This window comes from Culex quinquefasciatus, chromosome 3 (assembly GCF_015732765.1).
Source record: "Culex quinquefasciatus strain JHB chromosome 3, VPISU_Cqui_1.0_pri_paternal, whole genome shotgun sequence".
NCBI classification, from domain to species: Eukaryota; Metazoa; Arthropoda; class Insecta; order Diptera; family Culicidae; genus Culex; species Culex quinquefasciatus.
The window spans coordinates 19299310-19316163 of record NC_051863.1 but is presented as its reverse complement, the minus strand read 5'-3'; the positions used below and the strand labels follow the sequence as shown (position 1 = coordinate 19316163).

Here is a 16854-nt window from a genome sequence, read left to right as displayed (position 1 = left end):
GCTATCATTGCAGCATTGCGTTTAACACCTCATTCTATAAATAAACATTATTTGGCTTTATCTTTCCACAGCCGGCTGTCTAAGATTAAACCATTTCATTTAAAATTTAACAACAGTTAAACGGGAAATGTCTCATCCGCAGAAACCGATTGTTTGCCTTGAGAATAAAATATAATACCTTTCAACAAACACTATGATTTTGGGTCGCATCATCATCTTCTATGATGAATCCTGACCAAACACCCTATCCTACTAACCAATTTTCAGGTTCCTGGCGCTTGTGGGGTGTAAGCACAGAGTAAATCAGCTGCCCTAGTAGCAACCTGCGCTAACTAACATTCCCGTCCCTAAAAATCGAGATCTACAAACTGACATGGCGGGCGCCGTTGGTGGCCAATGACTGCTACCTATTCGCAACTGATCTTGTTTTGGCAATCATGGTGTTTTATCTTTTCAGCGCATTCATACATGCTGTTGATATGGGAAACACCACTAGATCGTCGAAGCCTATAATCAGTAGTGCTGAAAGGATATTACGGTTCTGTTCAGCAACGGAGGGGCAACCATGGGTGATCTCTCATGCTCATGCTGCTCATGCTCAAAACGTAGTACTAGGTTTCTGTCAACATTAAATTGTTTAGATGTTTCATCACAATATGTGCATAGTGCCCAAGGGGTGTAAATACTTTTTTTACATACTGTATGTATTTATTTCCCAATAAAATATGTTGTTACAGTAATTCGTGATTTTTTCCATACTAAAAATCCAGTTTCCCAAAACAGTGTCCACGTGGTTTATGGACGGTCCCTTATCGGCGATAAGAAATATTTAATGTTTGGCCCTTTTGAAATATTAATCTTGATCTTTTTTTGAAAATATTGTTTTCTAAAAGATCACGAATTTCACAAATGTTTCATATTTTATTATTGAAAATCGGACCATTAGTTGCTGACATTGGAACATAGTGGGTTGTTTAAGTGAGAGTTAGAAAACATAAATTTCCCTGTTTCTTTTTCTTTTTTCCGCTCTATCTTAGCAACCAGCGCACAGTGGGCAAAAACGGGTGAAAAAAACGGATCTTTTGACGCCGTCAGTTTCTGCCTGTCAAAAGTATCATTTTTAATGTAAAACTTTACGAGGAATCGATTGGTGGTACTCTCATAAGCGGCAAATGACGAGAAGTGGTCCATTTTACCCCATTTTGCCTTTTTTAGGGCGTTTTTCTCGAATATCTTCAACTGCCGTAGTTTGCCGCACTGCTAAAGCATCTTATTTTATGTAAAAAATCACAAGAAATCGATTGGTGACACTCTCAATAGCGGCAAATGACGGCAAGGGCCCATTTTGCCCCATTTACCCTTTATTTATGTGTTTTTCATTAATATCTTGAATTACTGTAGTTTCCTGCAGTTTTAAAGTATGTAATTTTATGTAGAAAATCGCGAGGAATCGATTTGTGACATTTTCAATAGCGGAAAATGACTGCATGGACCCATTTTGCCCCAGTTACCCCATTGTATGTGTTTTACGCCAATATCTTTAATTGCCGTTGTTTTTACACTTTGAAAGTATACTGTTTTATGTTAAAAAATCACGAGAAATCGATTGGTGACACTCTCATTGGTGGCAAATGACGGCAAGGGCCCATTTTGCCCCATTTAACCCCTTTTAATATGCTTTTCGTAATAATCTTGAAATAACATTATTTCTTACAGTTTCAACGTATATTATTTTATGTAGAAAATCACGAGGAATCGATTGGTGATGTTCTAATAAACGGAAAACGACGGCAAAGGCTCGTTTTGCCCCATTTACCCCATTTTTTGTATTTTCTTAAATATCTTGACTTGCCGTGGTTTTCATAACTTTAAATAAATGTTATTTTATGCAGAAAACCACGAGGAATCGATTTAGAACACTCTAATTAGCGGCAAATGGCGACAAGGGCCTATTTTGCCCATTTCATGTGTTTTTAGTCAATATATTAAACGTGTCGTGATTTCCAATACAGTTTACAAAAATGTTACTGTAGAATGCACAGTACGTTCAAGATATTCTCGAAAACAGAGGGAGTAAATGGGGTAAAATGGGCCCTTTTCGCCATTTGCCGCAATTTAGAGTGTTCTAAATCGATTCCTCGTGATTTTCTGCATAAAATAACATTTATTTAAAGTTTGGAAAACCACGGCAATTCAAGATATTAAAGAAAATACATAAAATGGGGTGAATGGAGCAAAACGAGCCTTTGCCCTCGTTTGCCGCTTATGAGAACACCACCAATCGATTCCTCGTGATTTTCTACATAAAATAATAAACGTTGAAACTGTAAGAAATAAAATAATTTCAAGGTATTTTCGGAAAACACATTAGAAAGGGGTTAAATGGGGCAAAATGGACTCTTGCCGTCATTTGCCACCAATGAGAGTGTCACCAATCGATTTCTCGTGGTTTTTTAAATAAAATAGTAAACTTTCAAAGTGTAAAAACAACGGCAATTAGAGATATTGGCGAAAAACACATACAATGGGGTAACTGGGGCATAATCAGTCCATGCTGTCATTTGCCGCCAATGAAAATGTCACAAATCGATTCCTTGCGATTTTCTGCGTAAAATAACATACTTTAAAAATGCAGGAAACTACAGTAATTCAAGATATTAATGAAAAACACATAAATAAGGGGTAAATGGGGCAAAATGGGCCATTGCCGTCATTTGCCGCTATTGAGAGTATCACCAATCGATTTCTCGTGATTTTTACATAAAATAAGATACTTTAGAAGTGCGGCAAACTACGGCAGTTGAAGATATTCGAGAAAAACACCCTAAAAAAGGCAAAATGGGGTAAAATGGACCACTTCCCGTCATTTGCCGCCAATAAGAGTACCACCAATCGATTCCTCGTAATTTTTTACATTATATATGATACTTTTGACAGGCAGAAACAGACGGCATCAAAAGATCCGTTTTTTCACCCGTTTTGCCCACTGTGCAGCGGTCCAATCTTCAATGGTTTCTAGACAAGATTGTAGAAAATGTTCTGAACTTTTCGAAAAAAAATATTTGCTGGAATGAACAATTGCCATGAATTTGCAAACGAAATTACTTTACAATTTTTTTGATCGAGTTCAAAATATAGCCATTCAAAGTTATTTTTTTTCTGAGAATGGCTTTTTTGTTTTTTTTTGTGTTTTTTTAAGTGGCCATCACTTAAAAAAAACTCACACAAAAAAAAAACTGAATTTCTCAGAAAAAAAATAACTTTGAATGGCTATATTTTGAACTTGATGAAAAAAATTGTAAAGTAATTTCGTTTGCAAATTCGATGTTACATAAAAAATGAGGTCAACAAATTTTAAGTACAAGATTGAATTTTTTTACAAAAATCGCTTTTCAAAAAATAATAACTCGTCGGCAAAAATTTGGTCCATATTTATGCATGGCTTTAAAAATGCGGGGTAACGTTCCCTGAAACATATAAAAAACAAAAATTAAAAAATACAGATCTTGGGAAATTTATTTTTATGTGAAAAAAAGTCAATTAAAAATTCACCATTTTTTTCCTTGTACCTATTTTTTCTGAATAGTCCCCATCAATATCTACAACTTGGTCGATGACACCAAATCAATCAAAAAATTCCTTGAAAAGGCTAATAATACAAAATAGATTTTTGCTAATTCTACAAATTGGTATATATACTTTTAAATGCAAATAATTTGGAAACGGTGCACCCTCAAAAAAATAGGCTATGTTGGATGACCATTACGGTGCCCAGATTACAAATAGACTTATGTTTAAAACTCTGAACAAAATAGAGGGTGATCGAGGGTAAGATTTTCACAAGAAGTATACTGCCCACCATTGAAAAAACGGCTAATATCCACTTTTGGCAAAAACGAGATATTAGCACCAGGTGGTAGAGGACGTTCCAACGCATCTTCTGGAATTTGAATTTTACTGAAATAGTGTCTAGACTTGGCTGCCGATGCGAAAAACCAAACGGCTAATATGCCACTCTTATGGGAAATTACCTTGACGGAGATTTTGTGTCAAACACTAAAACGCGTTTTTCTCGGAATACTTGATTTGGCATAATAGCCGAATTTTCAATTATGGACAGTATAATTCTCTACATTTTTGTCGAACAGACCAAAGAAGTTTAAGTTTAAAAAAGTCATTTTTGCATGTAAATCATTTATTTTTACTAGCTTCGGCCGTGGGTATCACTCGTTGACCTCTAACAAAAGAAGTTCGGTAGCGATTTTCTTTTGCGTGTTTCTCCTCCTCTCTCTTTCGCGGGTGAAGAAAGTTCGCATGCGAAAATGATGTTTGTAGAAGCATTTTACATATAGTGATTATTTTTCTATTTCAATTTACTATACCCTGAATTCAGAACCATCATTGACAGTCAATGATTGTGATTGTGAAAGACACAATCTACGACCTTAAAAAATCATACTTTCGGTACCAAATTGTGCACCTAATATATCTCATTTTTTTGGGAATTTAACTATGAGCATGAGCATGAGCATGAGCATGGTTGACTGCCAATGAGCTGCTACTCCGTTATTGACAGATCAGCTGAAGTTAAACAATGAATCAAAAATGATCAGTGGGAGCCAACCATCCGTTCACTGTTTAACCCCTGAAGACCCCGACTTTATTAGTCAATACCGGCGCCCTCCCAAGAAGCCTGCAGTTCAACAAAAGGGAGGAATGTTAGTCCGATAGTTGAAGTTGCAGACTCATCAAGCACATAGTTTTTCGCTATATACTTGTTGATACCGCTTGAGACCGTTGAATCCACAGCATCTCCTTCAAGCATCACATGATTATTTTTTTTGGGTAAGTAGGATAAGGTATTGGCTTTTCGCTGCCTCCCGAGCTACGATGCTATGGGGAGGACTTTCATAACAAACCCGTCGGCGAGCCTTCCGAGCAACGATGCTATGGGAAGGTCTTTCTAATTAGCACACCAAAACACTCGCGCACAGGTATTTAAATACTGAATAAATGTAATTTTTCATCACGATTACCCAGACGACATTGATGATATAGGAAGGACTTTTTTACAGTCATTTACAGTAATACTTAAACTTATTTTAATGCAACAATTCACACGACGTCGTGCCTCCCGATCAACGATGATGTAGGAAGGACTTGAGCAAGCCAATCAGGATGAAACACGAAATAAAATTCTTTTCTTTTCACACACAATGCCACATAATTGACCACGCGTCACCACCCAACTAATTGAACTGATTTTCTTCTGCTTGTGGGCAAGCCAACCAGGATGAAACACGAAATAAAATTCTTTTCTTTTCACACACAATGCCACATAATTGACCGCGCGTCACCACCCAACTAATTGAACTGAATTTCTTCTGCTTGTGGGCAAGCCAACCAGGATGAAACACGAAATAAAATTCTTTTCTTTTCACACACAATGCCACATAATTGACCACGCGTCACCACCCAACTAATTGAACTGATTTTCTTCTGCTTGTGGGCAAGCCAACCAGGATGAAACACGAAATAAAATTCTTTTCTTTTCACACACAATGCCACATAATTGACCGCGCGTCACCACCCAACTAATTGAACTGATTTTCTTCTGCTTGTGGGCAAGCCAACCAGGATGAAACACGAAATAAAATTCTTTTCTTTTCACACACAATGCCACATAATTGACCGCGCGTCACCACCCAACTAATTGAACTGATTTTCTTCTGCTTGTGGGCAAGCCAACCAGGATGAAACACGAAATAAAATTCTTTTCTTTTCACACACAATGCCACATAATTGACCACGCGTCACCACCCAACTAATTGAACTGATTTTCTTCTGCTTGTGGGCAAGCCAACCAGGATGAAACACGAAATAAAATTCTTTTCTTTTCACACACAATGCCACATAATTGACCGCGCGTCACCACCCAACTAATTGAACTCTCTCATTTTTTTGGGAATTTAACTATGAGTTGTAAAAATTGAAACCCAATCAACTTGAGTTGTAGACTACTTTGCCAAAGTTTTTCACTTTTGCAGTTTGCAATTTTAAACGAAATCCAGTCATTTTTAATTCTATAGTTCGAAGTTACTCAATTTACTATCTCATCAATGCTTCTAATATCTCCACATATGATTGATCTCTGAATTCAACAGGGTGAATTCGTTACAAGCAAACCCCATATTTTTTGTAATTGTCTGCTCTACAACTTTGTTACACCCTTAAAAATAACCTTGCAATGTTAGAAAAAACACAAAGTCTTAATATGAAAATTTTTACTCTTAATGAAGAAATGACACGTTTGGGTTGTTGCAGATTAGAAAAGTACATTAAATTTCCCACAAAATGACATGCTCCAAATGTTTTACAGTCAAGTAACCAAAATGACAGAATTTTTAAAATAATTTATTGTATTTTTTAATACTTTTTTTTTTGAATTCTTAGTATTCAGTCAACTAATTCAAATAAATTGTAATTGTAATGCGACAATAAATAAATTACACTAGACCAATTTCAAACCACCTGCCTCAGAAAGCACTGTTTACACGAGGGTCTAGCCACTCGACCCCACCGCGTTATCAGTTTATGCAAACCGACGACGCTGTTGTCGGGTGCACGATATCAGTGGGGTTTTGCGAAAACTGTCAACACACTCGCGGAGTTGACGCAGCTGCTGAAAACGACACTGCTGTACACACAGTAACTGATAATGGTTGCATTTGCATTATAATTTCTTCTTTATTTATTTTTTTGCTTTGATTTGATATGCTAACTAAATGGCGCTTTGCTAGAATGTGATTTAGTCTCCCACCCCTTTGCACAGGAAACGTTTTGCGTGTGATTCGATATGAGTTGTGGAACGTAACTCTCTTCCTGGTATCGTTTGCACTTTGTTGTGAGGAATTGTGCAACATCTGGTCTGATTAAATTGTGGGAAATTTTTTCGTTCAAAATGTGTTACTATTTATTAGAATTTTCGGCTTGTACGCCGAAACCCACAAGGCATCAATTAAACACAGTTACTCGCCGATCGATATCCCGGTAACAATCAAGCTGGACATGAAATTTAATTATAAATTCTACCACAACCCGATTGATTCCCACCAGGATTCCCGCCAACCCCTCGCCACAAGGTTTGAATTTTTACTTTCAAACCCCTCCAAAACCGCAGGAAGGTTGAAAGCCCACCTCTGAATGGACGACGCCGGCGAGCTGGGCAATTCCTTTGTTGAAAATTAATTAAATTGACCTTTCCAGACAGTTTTCATTCCCGTCGACCGGGGAGGCCGTCCACAGTCCAGGCCAATGGAAGCAATTGATCGACTTGGACGTTCTAGATTGAAAGGTTCGCCGGTTTGATTTGTGAAAATGCTGACTTTAAACCATTCCATCGTCCCAAGCACAGAGTGATGTAACCAAATTCCGTCACTCCTCACAGTGGCGGTGGGCGAGCGCGATTGTAACAAAACAGTGACATTTTTCCCGTATAGTTTCCCCCCTCTCGATTGCATTTCCCACCATCCTGCAGCAAGGACCTCCCGCCAGCCAGAGTGCATCCACCCAATAAGTCGTTGTCAGCGTGCTGCCACTACAACCTGGACGTTGGTGTGCGTGAGTGCAACTCCCTTTTCGGAGGATCTATCTCCACGCGCGCTCTCGCAAGATCTCTCCCAAATCTAGAAAGAGAGAGAAAGAGATGCTGCGGCATCACCACAGTGTGGGTGTTATAAGCAGATTCAGAGTTTGTAAGTGTTGGTGCCAGCAGGACACTGCCTGCAGGACTGACTAAAAGGCATCATCTATGAAGGGCTATGTTTAGCCAGAGTGATGATGATGGAAGAAGGCATTCGTGGTATGAAAACATTCGTCGATCCAAACATTACTCAAAAATCATACAAATCGATCGGCATACGAAGATCCGTATAAAATGAGGATCATTTTGATCGCAAATGTGATGACGTATTGTTAAACTCTCTACAAGACAATAGGGGGATGGCGTCGCTATTTTTAGACCACGTTTTCCACTTTTTCTCATCGAAACCGACTACTTTATCGACTTCATTTTGCTGGGCGAGATAGGACGCCGTCTATTTTTAGACGATGACTCAGCACTTTTCCACTTTTGCACCTCAAAAAACCAGGTGGCAGCACGATGTAACGCCACGTCCCTATGCACAGTGGTCCAGATCGCAAAATTGAGTGGAACACGGATTTTCCGAAAAATTGTGAAGTTTTGGAGCTTTGGTGTCTTCAGAAGGGCTGCAATTCCATGTCAAATAGGGAATCGATTGTACCGGACCCTCTCCGATTTCAATGAAACTAAACTAAGCTATTGTTGTGTATATGGAGCCAGTTACACTCGATAATGACATTTGAGAAGGGCGTAGGAGTTTTAAACATTTTTGTAATTCGAAATTTAAATATTGCTGTATCTCGAAGCCGTTGCATCGTACCAAAAAGTGGTCAAAGACAAACTTGTAGGAAATTGGACGGGCTTTCCGAAAAAAATTCACTGAAAGAAAAAAACATTACTTAATCCACCGATGGTGGTTGGTGCCTTCCTCACAATTATGTACATATTTGTTTCTGTAGTAAGAATGTCAAACCTACAAATTTTATCTAAATTTTACTTCTTACAACATATCTACATGGAGTATGGGGTCTAAAATCCCAAAAATCATTGGACGTAATATTAGAACAACACCTACGGGACTGTTTCATGAAAATTGTTCACTTTCAATAGTTATATTACTTTAAAGTTTTTTAAGCCTTAAGGCAGTAAAAAAATATATCTGTTCATTTTTCCCGGGAGTTTCAAATCAACAAAATCCCGGGAGCCAGATCTCCGGATAGATCCGAACAACTTGTTCATCAAAATATTTGAGATCCGGCCTCTGAAATGTGTACAAATGACACTTAGGTGCTCATAACTTTTGATAGGATTATCAGTTCTTCAATTTGTTGGGCTTGTTGGAAAGGTCTTTTGATTACCTATCCAACGATGGGTCGCATGATAGATCCGAACAACTTGTTCATCAAAATATTTGAGATCCGGCCTCTGAAATGTGTACAAATGACACTTAGGTGTTCATAACTTTTGATAGGGGTCTTTCAAATACCTTTCTAAAAATGTATGATCAGACGGGTTTGCTTACAAAAACCACCCTTTTTACAATCTTTCAAACTTTAGCCAGAATCGTTTTTTTAGCATGACTTTTGAAGTACTTATCAAAACTTCATAATATTAACTGTGGGACCCCAAGACGGATCGAATGAGACCAGAACGATCCAAATCGGTTCAGCCAGTCCGGAGATAATCGAGTGCATATTTTTCGGTGCACGGACTTACAGACATACACACGCACAGACATTTGCTCAGAATTTGATTCTGAGTCGATAGGTATACGTGAAGGTAGGTCTATGAGGTCGAATTAAGAAGTTCATTTTTCGAGTGATTTTATTGCCTTTCCTCAGTAAAGTGAGGAAGGCAAAAACATGCTAAAATAACACTCAACTTTTATGAGATTTTTTGATTTTGAAGTTCAAAAGTCAAATTTGAAGGTGAGCCCGCGATTTTTATTTTCGTTCAAAATTTCAGTTACGAAAAGACTTACGAAAAATGCAGGATGGAGCAACTCACCTAAAAAAATACAAAAATCATTTACTGAAACTGTTTTTTTTTTAATGTGCTCTAAACGTCAAAATTTTCAAAAACCGAACACGAGAGTCGATTCTTCAGACAATTTTACATAAAAGTCTCCATATTGACCATTGTCCTTTGTCCAATACTTGTGAAGTTACAGTGGGTTTAAAAATCAAAATGTTGAAATAGTAGTTTATGCAACAAGTTGCAAAAAGAGGATTTTTTCAGCACGAGTCGTACATTTATCCAACGAGGTTCACCGAGTTGGATAAATACGAAGAGTACTGAAAAAATCAAGTTTTGCAGCGAGTTTCATACAACATTTTTTGCAATTCCAAAAAACACACACTGAGTGAAATTTTAAGTCAAATTTTCATGTATTTTGAGAAATAAATCGTTTAAATCAAAAAAATGTTGAAAAGTGTTACTTTTCGAAACAAGTGCTGAAAAGTGTTGCTAATCGATTCTGTTATTTTTGGTACAGAAAAATAGGCTATTTCGTCGTTCAAGAATGACAGGAAAAGTAAGTAGTTTCACGGCGGAATTGCAAAAAATAGGTTTTTTGATGGTTTTCGGCAATTTATATATGACAGACTAGATTTTTCAGTCTTAAAAATATTTTTACCGGAAAGCTTGTCCGATTTCCTATCCTATAACCACTTTTCAAAAAAACTCGTTTTTTTGATAATTTAAGCTTATTTACTATCCAGGATACTATACTACACTGAAAAAAAAATGCTTTCAGATGAGCAATTCTCTACGAAAACGGTCTTTATCTTCAATTTTAATTTTTGTATTTTTTAGTCTGGCTGTAAAATCAAATTTGCAATCAAAAAGTACTTTAGTAAAATTTTGATAAAGTGCACTGTTTTCAAGTTAAAGCCATTTTTGTATGACTTTTTTGAAAATAGTCGCGGTTTTTCACTTTAAAAAAATAGTGCACATGTTTGCGCACTTTGAAAAAAATATTTTTGAAAAGCTGAGAAAATTCTTTGTATTTTTGTTGTTTGAACTTTGTTGATACGACCCTTATTTGCTGAGATATTGCAATGCAAAGGTTTAAAAACATGAAAATTGATGTTTTCTAAGTCTCTCTCAAACAACCCACCATTTTCTAATGTCGATATCTCAGCAACTTATGGTCCGATTTACAATGTTGAAATATGAAACATTCGTGAAATTTTCCGATCTTTTAAAAAAAATATTTTTCAAATTTTTAAATCAAGACTAACTTTTTAAAAGGGCCAAACATTTAATCCCTTTTAAAATGTTAATTTTGGTTTAAAAATTTTGAAAATATTTTTCTCGAAAAGCCAGGTTGCATTTGAAAGAGGCTTTCAGCACTACAAACGCTGAAAAAATTTCAGGCTCTTTATACAGTGAAACCTCTTTTTACGCGGTGCGTTACGTTTTCCGAATTTGTCGATTTCTCTGGAACGACGCAACATTTTTGCAATCTTTTAAAAGCAATTGGTAGCGTTTGTTCAGATCTTCAAAACGCCTTTTGAAGCATGCAAAAATATTGTACGGTTTAAGAGAAATCTACGAAACAAAAAGCGTAACGCCACCGCGCAAGAATAGGTTTCTCTGTACTCAAGATATCTTCATTTGAAAAAGTCAAATTTTCAAGAGAAAACCATATGGGACCACCGTAGAGAAATTCGAAAATTGTCCAAATATGAGTTTTTCGTGTAGTTTTGCCCGCGGAATCAGAATATGCCCTCAGAATCGAGCTGAAGTGTCGAAAAATCGATTATTGGTCATATTTTGGGTTTTTTATGTAAAATTATCATTTAAACCCAAAATACAACAAACCTTTCTTAAGACACCAAAGCTTCAAAACTTCACAATTTTTCGGAAAATCAATTGTACACTTAATTTTGCGATCTGAACCACTGTGCATTACTAGCTAAAATTGTTGGAAATGAGGACAAAAAATCATGTTTTTCTCAATTTATATTTCATTTGAATTTTTAGGGCACTATTTTTTTTTAAACATCAGAAATACTCAGCCAAGATTTTGTTAAGCTCTTTCAATCAATAATGTTATCATACTGAGACTGATTTATTTATTTTTTTCAAATTAGATGCTAGATGCTATAAAATACAGTCGACTCTCTGGCTGCCGATTTTCTCGATATCAATATTGCTCCAGCCGTCAATAAATTTATCAGTCCCTTTAAGAAGTTTCTGTAAGGCCCATTCGTTCTGTAATTTGATACCTCTACACTAACTAACATTCCTGGCCCATAAAATCAACATCTACAACCTGACACGGCGGGCGCCGTTGGTGACTGTTACATATTCGCAACTGATCTGGTTATGGCAATCATGGTGTTTTATCTTTTCAACGCATTCAAACATGTTGTTGATAAGGGAAACATCAATGTTTGAAGCGTACGATCGGTTATGATAGTAGGATTATTACCTTCAACAACGGAGAAATACATGGTTGGTCTCTCAAGTAGAAGCTCAATGTTAATATAAGTATGCAGTATTTTTTTATCCCAAATTATGTTTTTATACAATTTAAATCAAAATACATTTAACCCAATCAGCTATTTTTGTAAATTTGGATGAATTCGGTACTCAATATTTTTGTTGATACTAACGATAAATGTTTAGTATGATGAACAATCAATAAACTATGTTTTATCGGTTTCAATATTTTTTAAAGAGACCCAAAACCAAGATTCTCATTACCGTCAGTGCTGAGAAATTGGGTCAAAGCAATTTTTTGAAGGTTTTTGCAATTATTCTGATTCTTAATCAAACCATATTCTATTTGAAGGGTAGTGTTATCCACTCTTTTTTATCAGTAGGTAACAACATTTCAAAAGGGCGATACATACTATCCTGATTAAATCCTACTTCAACAAAAGTGGATTAAATTGATAAAACTTATCATATTTCAATTTCATCATATCGTATAATTTGAAATAATTTTGAGTATTTTTGTTGTTTAAAATTTCGAGGAACACATTTTTATTTATTTCAAATTTTGAGAAACAAATTAGGCCGATGCAAATATTTAAAAAAGTTTTTGTCCCTCGGCCCTGGCCGAGGTCAAGGGGGGGGGGGGGCAAAAAAAAAAAAAATTAAATAACAAGCCATAGTCATCACATTTAAATGAAAAAAGTGTTTTAAAATGCATTTTACACTAGATCAGTTGTTTTGCAATCATTAGTTTTCAAAAAATCTAAGATCTGACAAAATCAAAAATTGTATCGAAAAAAAAGATTTTGCATAGAAAATTTTCAAAAAACCTTAAGATTTTTTAATAAACCCAAACATGCTAAAAATGATTTTAAACGCAGGAGAATGTATTTTAATTTGATTTCAGCTGGTTGCACTTGAATTTTCATTGAAATTTTGAAGTTTATTGTAAAAATATTTTTTTTGCCCCCTGATTTTTCGGGCCAATTTTGAAGGGGGGGGGTGACAAAAACTTTTAAAAATATTTGTACCAGCCTTACGCTCTTTTGACAAACGTGCCTCAATTTTCGCACTCCAGGATTTGCCACCCACCCAACCAATACAACGGATTCGCCAGTCAGGTTACGCCATAAAACAGAAGTAAACAAAGGTTGCGCCCTTTTGCCTTGGGTATATTTATCAGGAAGGTATTTCAGGAACAAGGTGTTTAAAAAAAACTGTTTGATCATTGTGAAACGTTACAATCAGTGAGGAGATATTGTTGTGGAATTGTATGCAGAGTCATCAAAAACATACATTCAGATCACTTTTGTGAATTTTCTGGTTAGAATTCACTTATTAACGATGCAAAATCAATGTTTCTAAATATACGTCGGAAGCTGCAGCAAACAAAATATTCGCCCCTCGTGATTGGGTGAAAACTTGTTTTGATTGGCTTCTTTGTTTATACCTTTCTTTTTTTTTTTTGCTTTTTAAGTATGTAGTTTTCGGTTTTAGAGAAATATTTAAGGGTTTTTGATAAACAGTTATATTCGCTTTACATGAATCAGGTGAAAACATAATTTGTTTACATCTGGGGTTTCGCCCTTTTGAAAAATTGTTACTGATATTTCTAAAAGTAACCGAAAATCGATTGAAATATGTGTGTATTTCACAAAATTCTCTCTAGTATTAGAATTAAAGTTTTTCAGTATTTTAATATAAATTCGTCAAAAACCAAGTTTCTCAGTTTTTTTAGTTGTCATACCAAGACTGTCAGAGCAAAAAGTAAAAAGTAAACAAACCCAAGATAATGATATTGGTGAACACAATATAAGTTCAATTAGTTGAAATTTCATTTAGTAATTCCGTTCCATTGTTTTTGATATGAGGAAAAATCACTTTTAGTGGCAAATTTTGGGCACTTTATGCAGTGTTGTGATTTGTAGTGGGCATCTTTTAACTTTTATCGTGGAGAGTTTCCCATTTCCCCTCAAACAAGTACATAAACATCAAAATTTGACATTTTTAAGATTCGTGTTGTAAATAATCCTAGTTGTCCCTGTCTCTAAGAACTTATGTAATTCCAGCACGTTTCCAGATCCCCCTTACCTCGATGTACACGGTGCTGCTCGGGTTGAAGGTGTCGTTTACCCGGTGCAGCGTGATGTTGATGTGCGGCACCGAGTGCAGCAGTTCCACCAGGAACGGCGTCGCTGGTTGCTCCATGGTTCCCAGACTTCTTCTTCGTTGGCACGCACAACAATACGCACTTCCGGTTTCCGGCGGCGGACACTAGCACTAGCTCACCTAGCTCGCCTCTCTCTCTTTCTTTCTTTCTCTCACTGCCGACGACTGGCTAGCTCCGGTCACAGACTCCGATCACAAACATGGACACTCTTCTTCCTTCCTAAAGACGATCCATGGCCACGGGACGGGATTTTCTTCTTTCACGGAAGTGCCACTTTTTTCATTGATTTTTCACTCGAAAAAACTTCATCTTCCCGAGGAGATTCTTCCGCGTCGTCAAATTACTTCCCAGGACACGCACTCCCGACTGTGTGTGGACACTTTGGCACCGGGTTAAGAGGAACTTGGCCCCGGGGCGCACTCGACTCTCTCTCCCTCTCTCGCTCACTCTGCTGTGTATTTGTGGAAAGGGCGCCCCCTCCTCCTCCTCCGGTCTTCTTGCGGACTTTTCCTTCTTCGACAGCCGCGGCGCGGCACTTTAATCGATACACACAACACACCCCTTCGGAAAGGGAAAAAGAACCCACCTTGGAAGGTTCGTCGTTTAACCCCACCGTGAACACTCCACACCTTCAATCCAGCCGTTGTCGCGCGTCTGCTCCAACTTCAACTCCCCCCTTATTTCTTTGAATTCTCAAGCACTCGTAGCAGGCGGCGACGACCTCACTCTCGTCTTCCGGTATCCTAGACCATAACTCCTCCCCCAACACGCAAGGATCCCGAGTAACCCCGCAAAGGATCCTTCAAACACACCCTATTCCAGCAGGCCACAGCTTCTTCTGGTCCTCGCCTGTTTCGTCCCCTTTTTTCAGGACACCACCAAAAATTTTCACCACCTTCCTGCGACTTTCCGTCGTAGTTTTTCCAGTATGGCCATTTTCCCCCGGTCAGGACTTCATCCGCGGTGACGCAGCTTTGGGTACGGGCCAATCCCCTTGGGAGCACACACAGACACAGCGACGGCGACGGGAACGACCGACCGACCGACCGACGAGCCACGGATCTCTTCTTCCGGTTCCGACGGGAGTTCGACTTGGAATCTGCCGCTGGTGCGTTCTGAGACTTGCTGCTGGGTCGCTGCGCGTGGAAGAAACAAGGGAGAGAGTTATGTTAAAGAGAGCGAGAGAGTGATACGAGTGCGCTCTCAGAGAAGAAGAGCGGTTTGGTGTTGGGAGAGTAGAGTAGGGTTACCGTGAATTTTAAATGTAAATTGACTGAGATTTTTTTTTTTTTTTTTCAAATAAATAATTTAAAAAGAATGATTCTTTGGGCATTTTTTATAATTATAAGGTGTGTTTCCAAACAACACACTGATTGGAATTCTTATTTTATAAAATAAAATCAACATTATATTGACTACATTTTTTTTGCTTTGATCGGCCTACAAAGAAATCTCCATCGGACATCAAGATTTGGAAGATGGGAAGTTTTGATGCCACTTTTTCAAGGCGACAAGGGAAATTCTCCAAGGTCTTCTCAAATAGGCTTCACTCAAAGTAGGTCCCTTATGATAAAGGACAATGGAAGGTAAGTATGCATTTTGGCCACTGGAAGGTTTAGGACAGGGGTGATTTAAGTATGGCCCGCGGGCCAAACGTTGCCCGCGAGGTGATTTTTTGTAGCCCGCAGACCCGTTTTGAATGATCATGTAAAATGGCCCGTTTGACACTTGTAAAGCGATTTTATATTATTTCAAAATTAGAATCATTACTTTTTTATGCTGATATTTTTTGTTAGTAAAAATAAGATTAATATTTTGATCCCCATTTTACGACACAAATATTTTGTCCAATAATCATAATAATTAAAACAATTTCACACGTTTCAATTTGAGTAAACTAGTTAATATTGTCAAAACTTTCGTCAAACATTTTTGAAAAAAAAAATATAACACGTTCGAATTTGACTTTGGTAGAAATCTGTGCTAATTGCAAAAAATATTTGTTTCATTATTAACACCTAAACTCTCAAGCTCGAGAAAAGGGGGATTTTGTATGGAAATTCCCCCTTTTTCTCGAGCTAGGGAGTTTATGTGTTAATGATAAGTCATAATGACCCTTTTCATGAAATGACCATCAAGTTTGCTTTGCACTTAGAAACCTTCCCTCGGGATTCAAATGCATGACATAACGAATCTTATTGACTACCATTTGATTCAGGTAGACAAAATGTTGAAATCGGACGAATAAGGCTGATGGAAATATTTTAGAAAGCTTTTAATAATTGGATCGAAAAACCAGGAGCAAATTTTTTTTTCAAAAACTTAAAAATATCAAGGAAATTTTAGTGCAACTTGCTGCTGAAATCCATTAAAAATGCATTCCTCTGCGTTCAAAACCATTTTGATCATGATAGGGTTTATTGAAAAATAACTTGAATTTTAGTTTGTTTTCGATGAACGTTAATGATTCAACTTTACGGGAGCTTAACAAATTTTGTAACATTTTTTCATTGAAATTACATGTCACAATTTTCGAAATCAAAAAAAAAGAAATTTAAATGAAAATACAAGTTGAAAGTTAATACAACTTAATTTT

At 37.0% G+C, this 16854-nt stretch overlaps 1 protein-coding gene across 3 annotated transcripts in view; it reads right to left on the bottom strand.

Moving 5' to 3' along the window:
* LOC6054510 (protein tweety-2) overlaps positions 1–16854 on the bottom strand; it is a 142185-nt gene that overhangs the window by 121214 nt on the left and 4117 nt on the right. For all 3 annotated transcript variants that reach the window (XM_038262655.1, XM_038262657.1, XM_038262656.1), the window contains exon 2: positions 14180–15394. In XM_038262655.1, the coding sequence (XP_038118583.1) occupies positions 14180–14296 (117 nt within the window). In that variant the 5' untranslated portion in view covers positions 14297–15394. The remainder of the gene's footprint in view (positions 1–14179; positions 15395–16854) is intronic.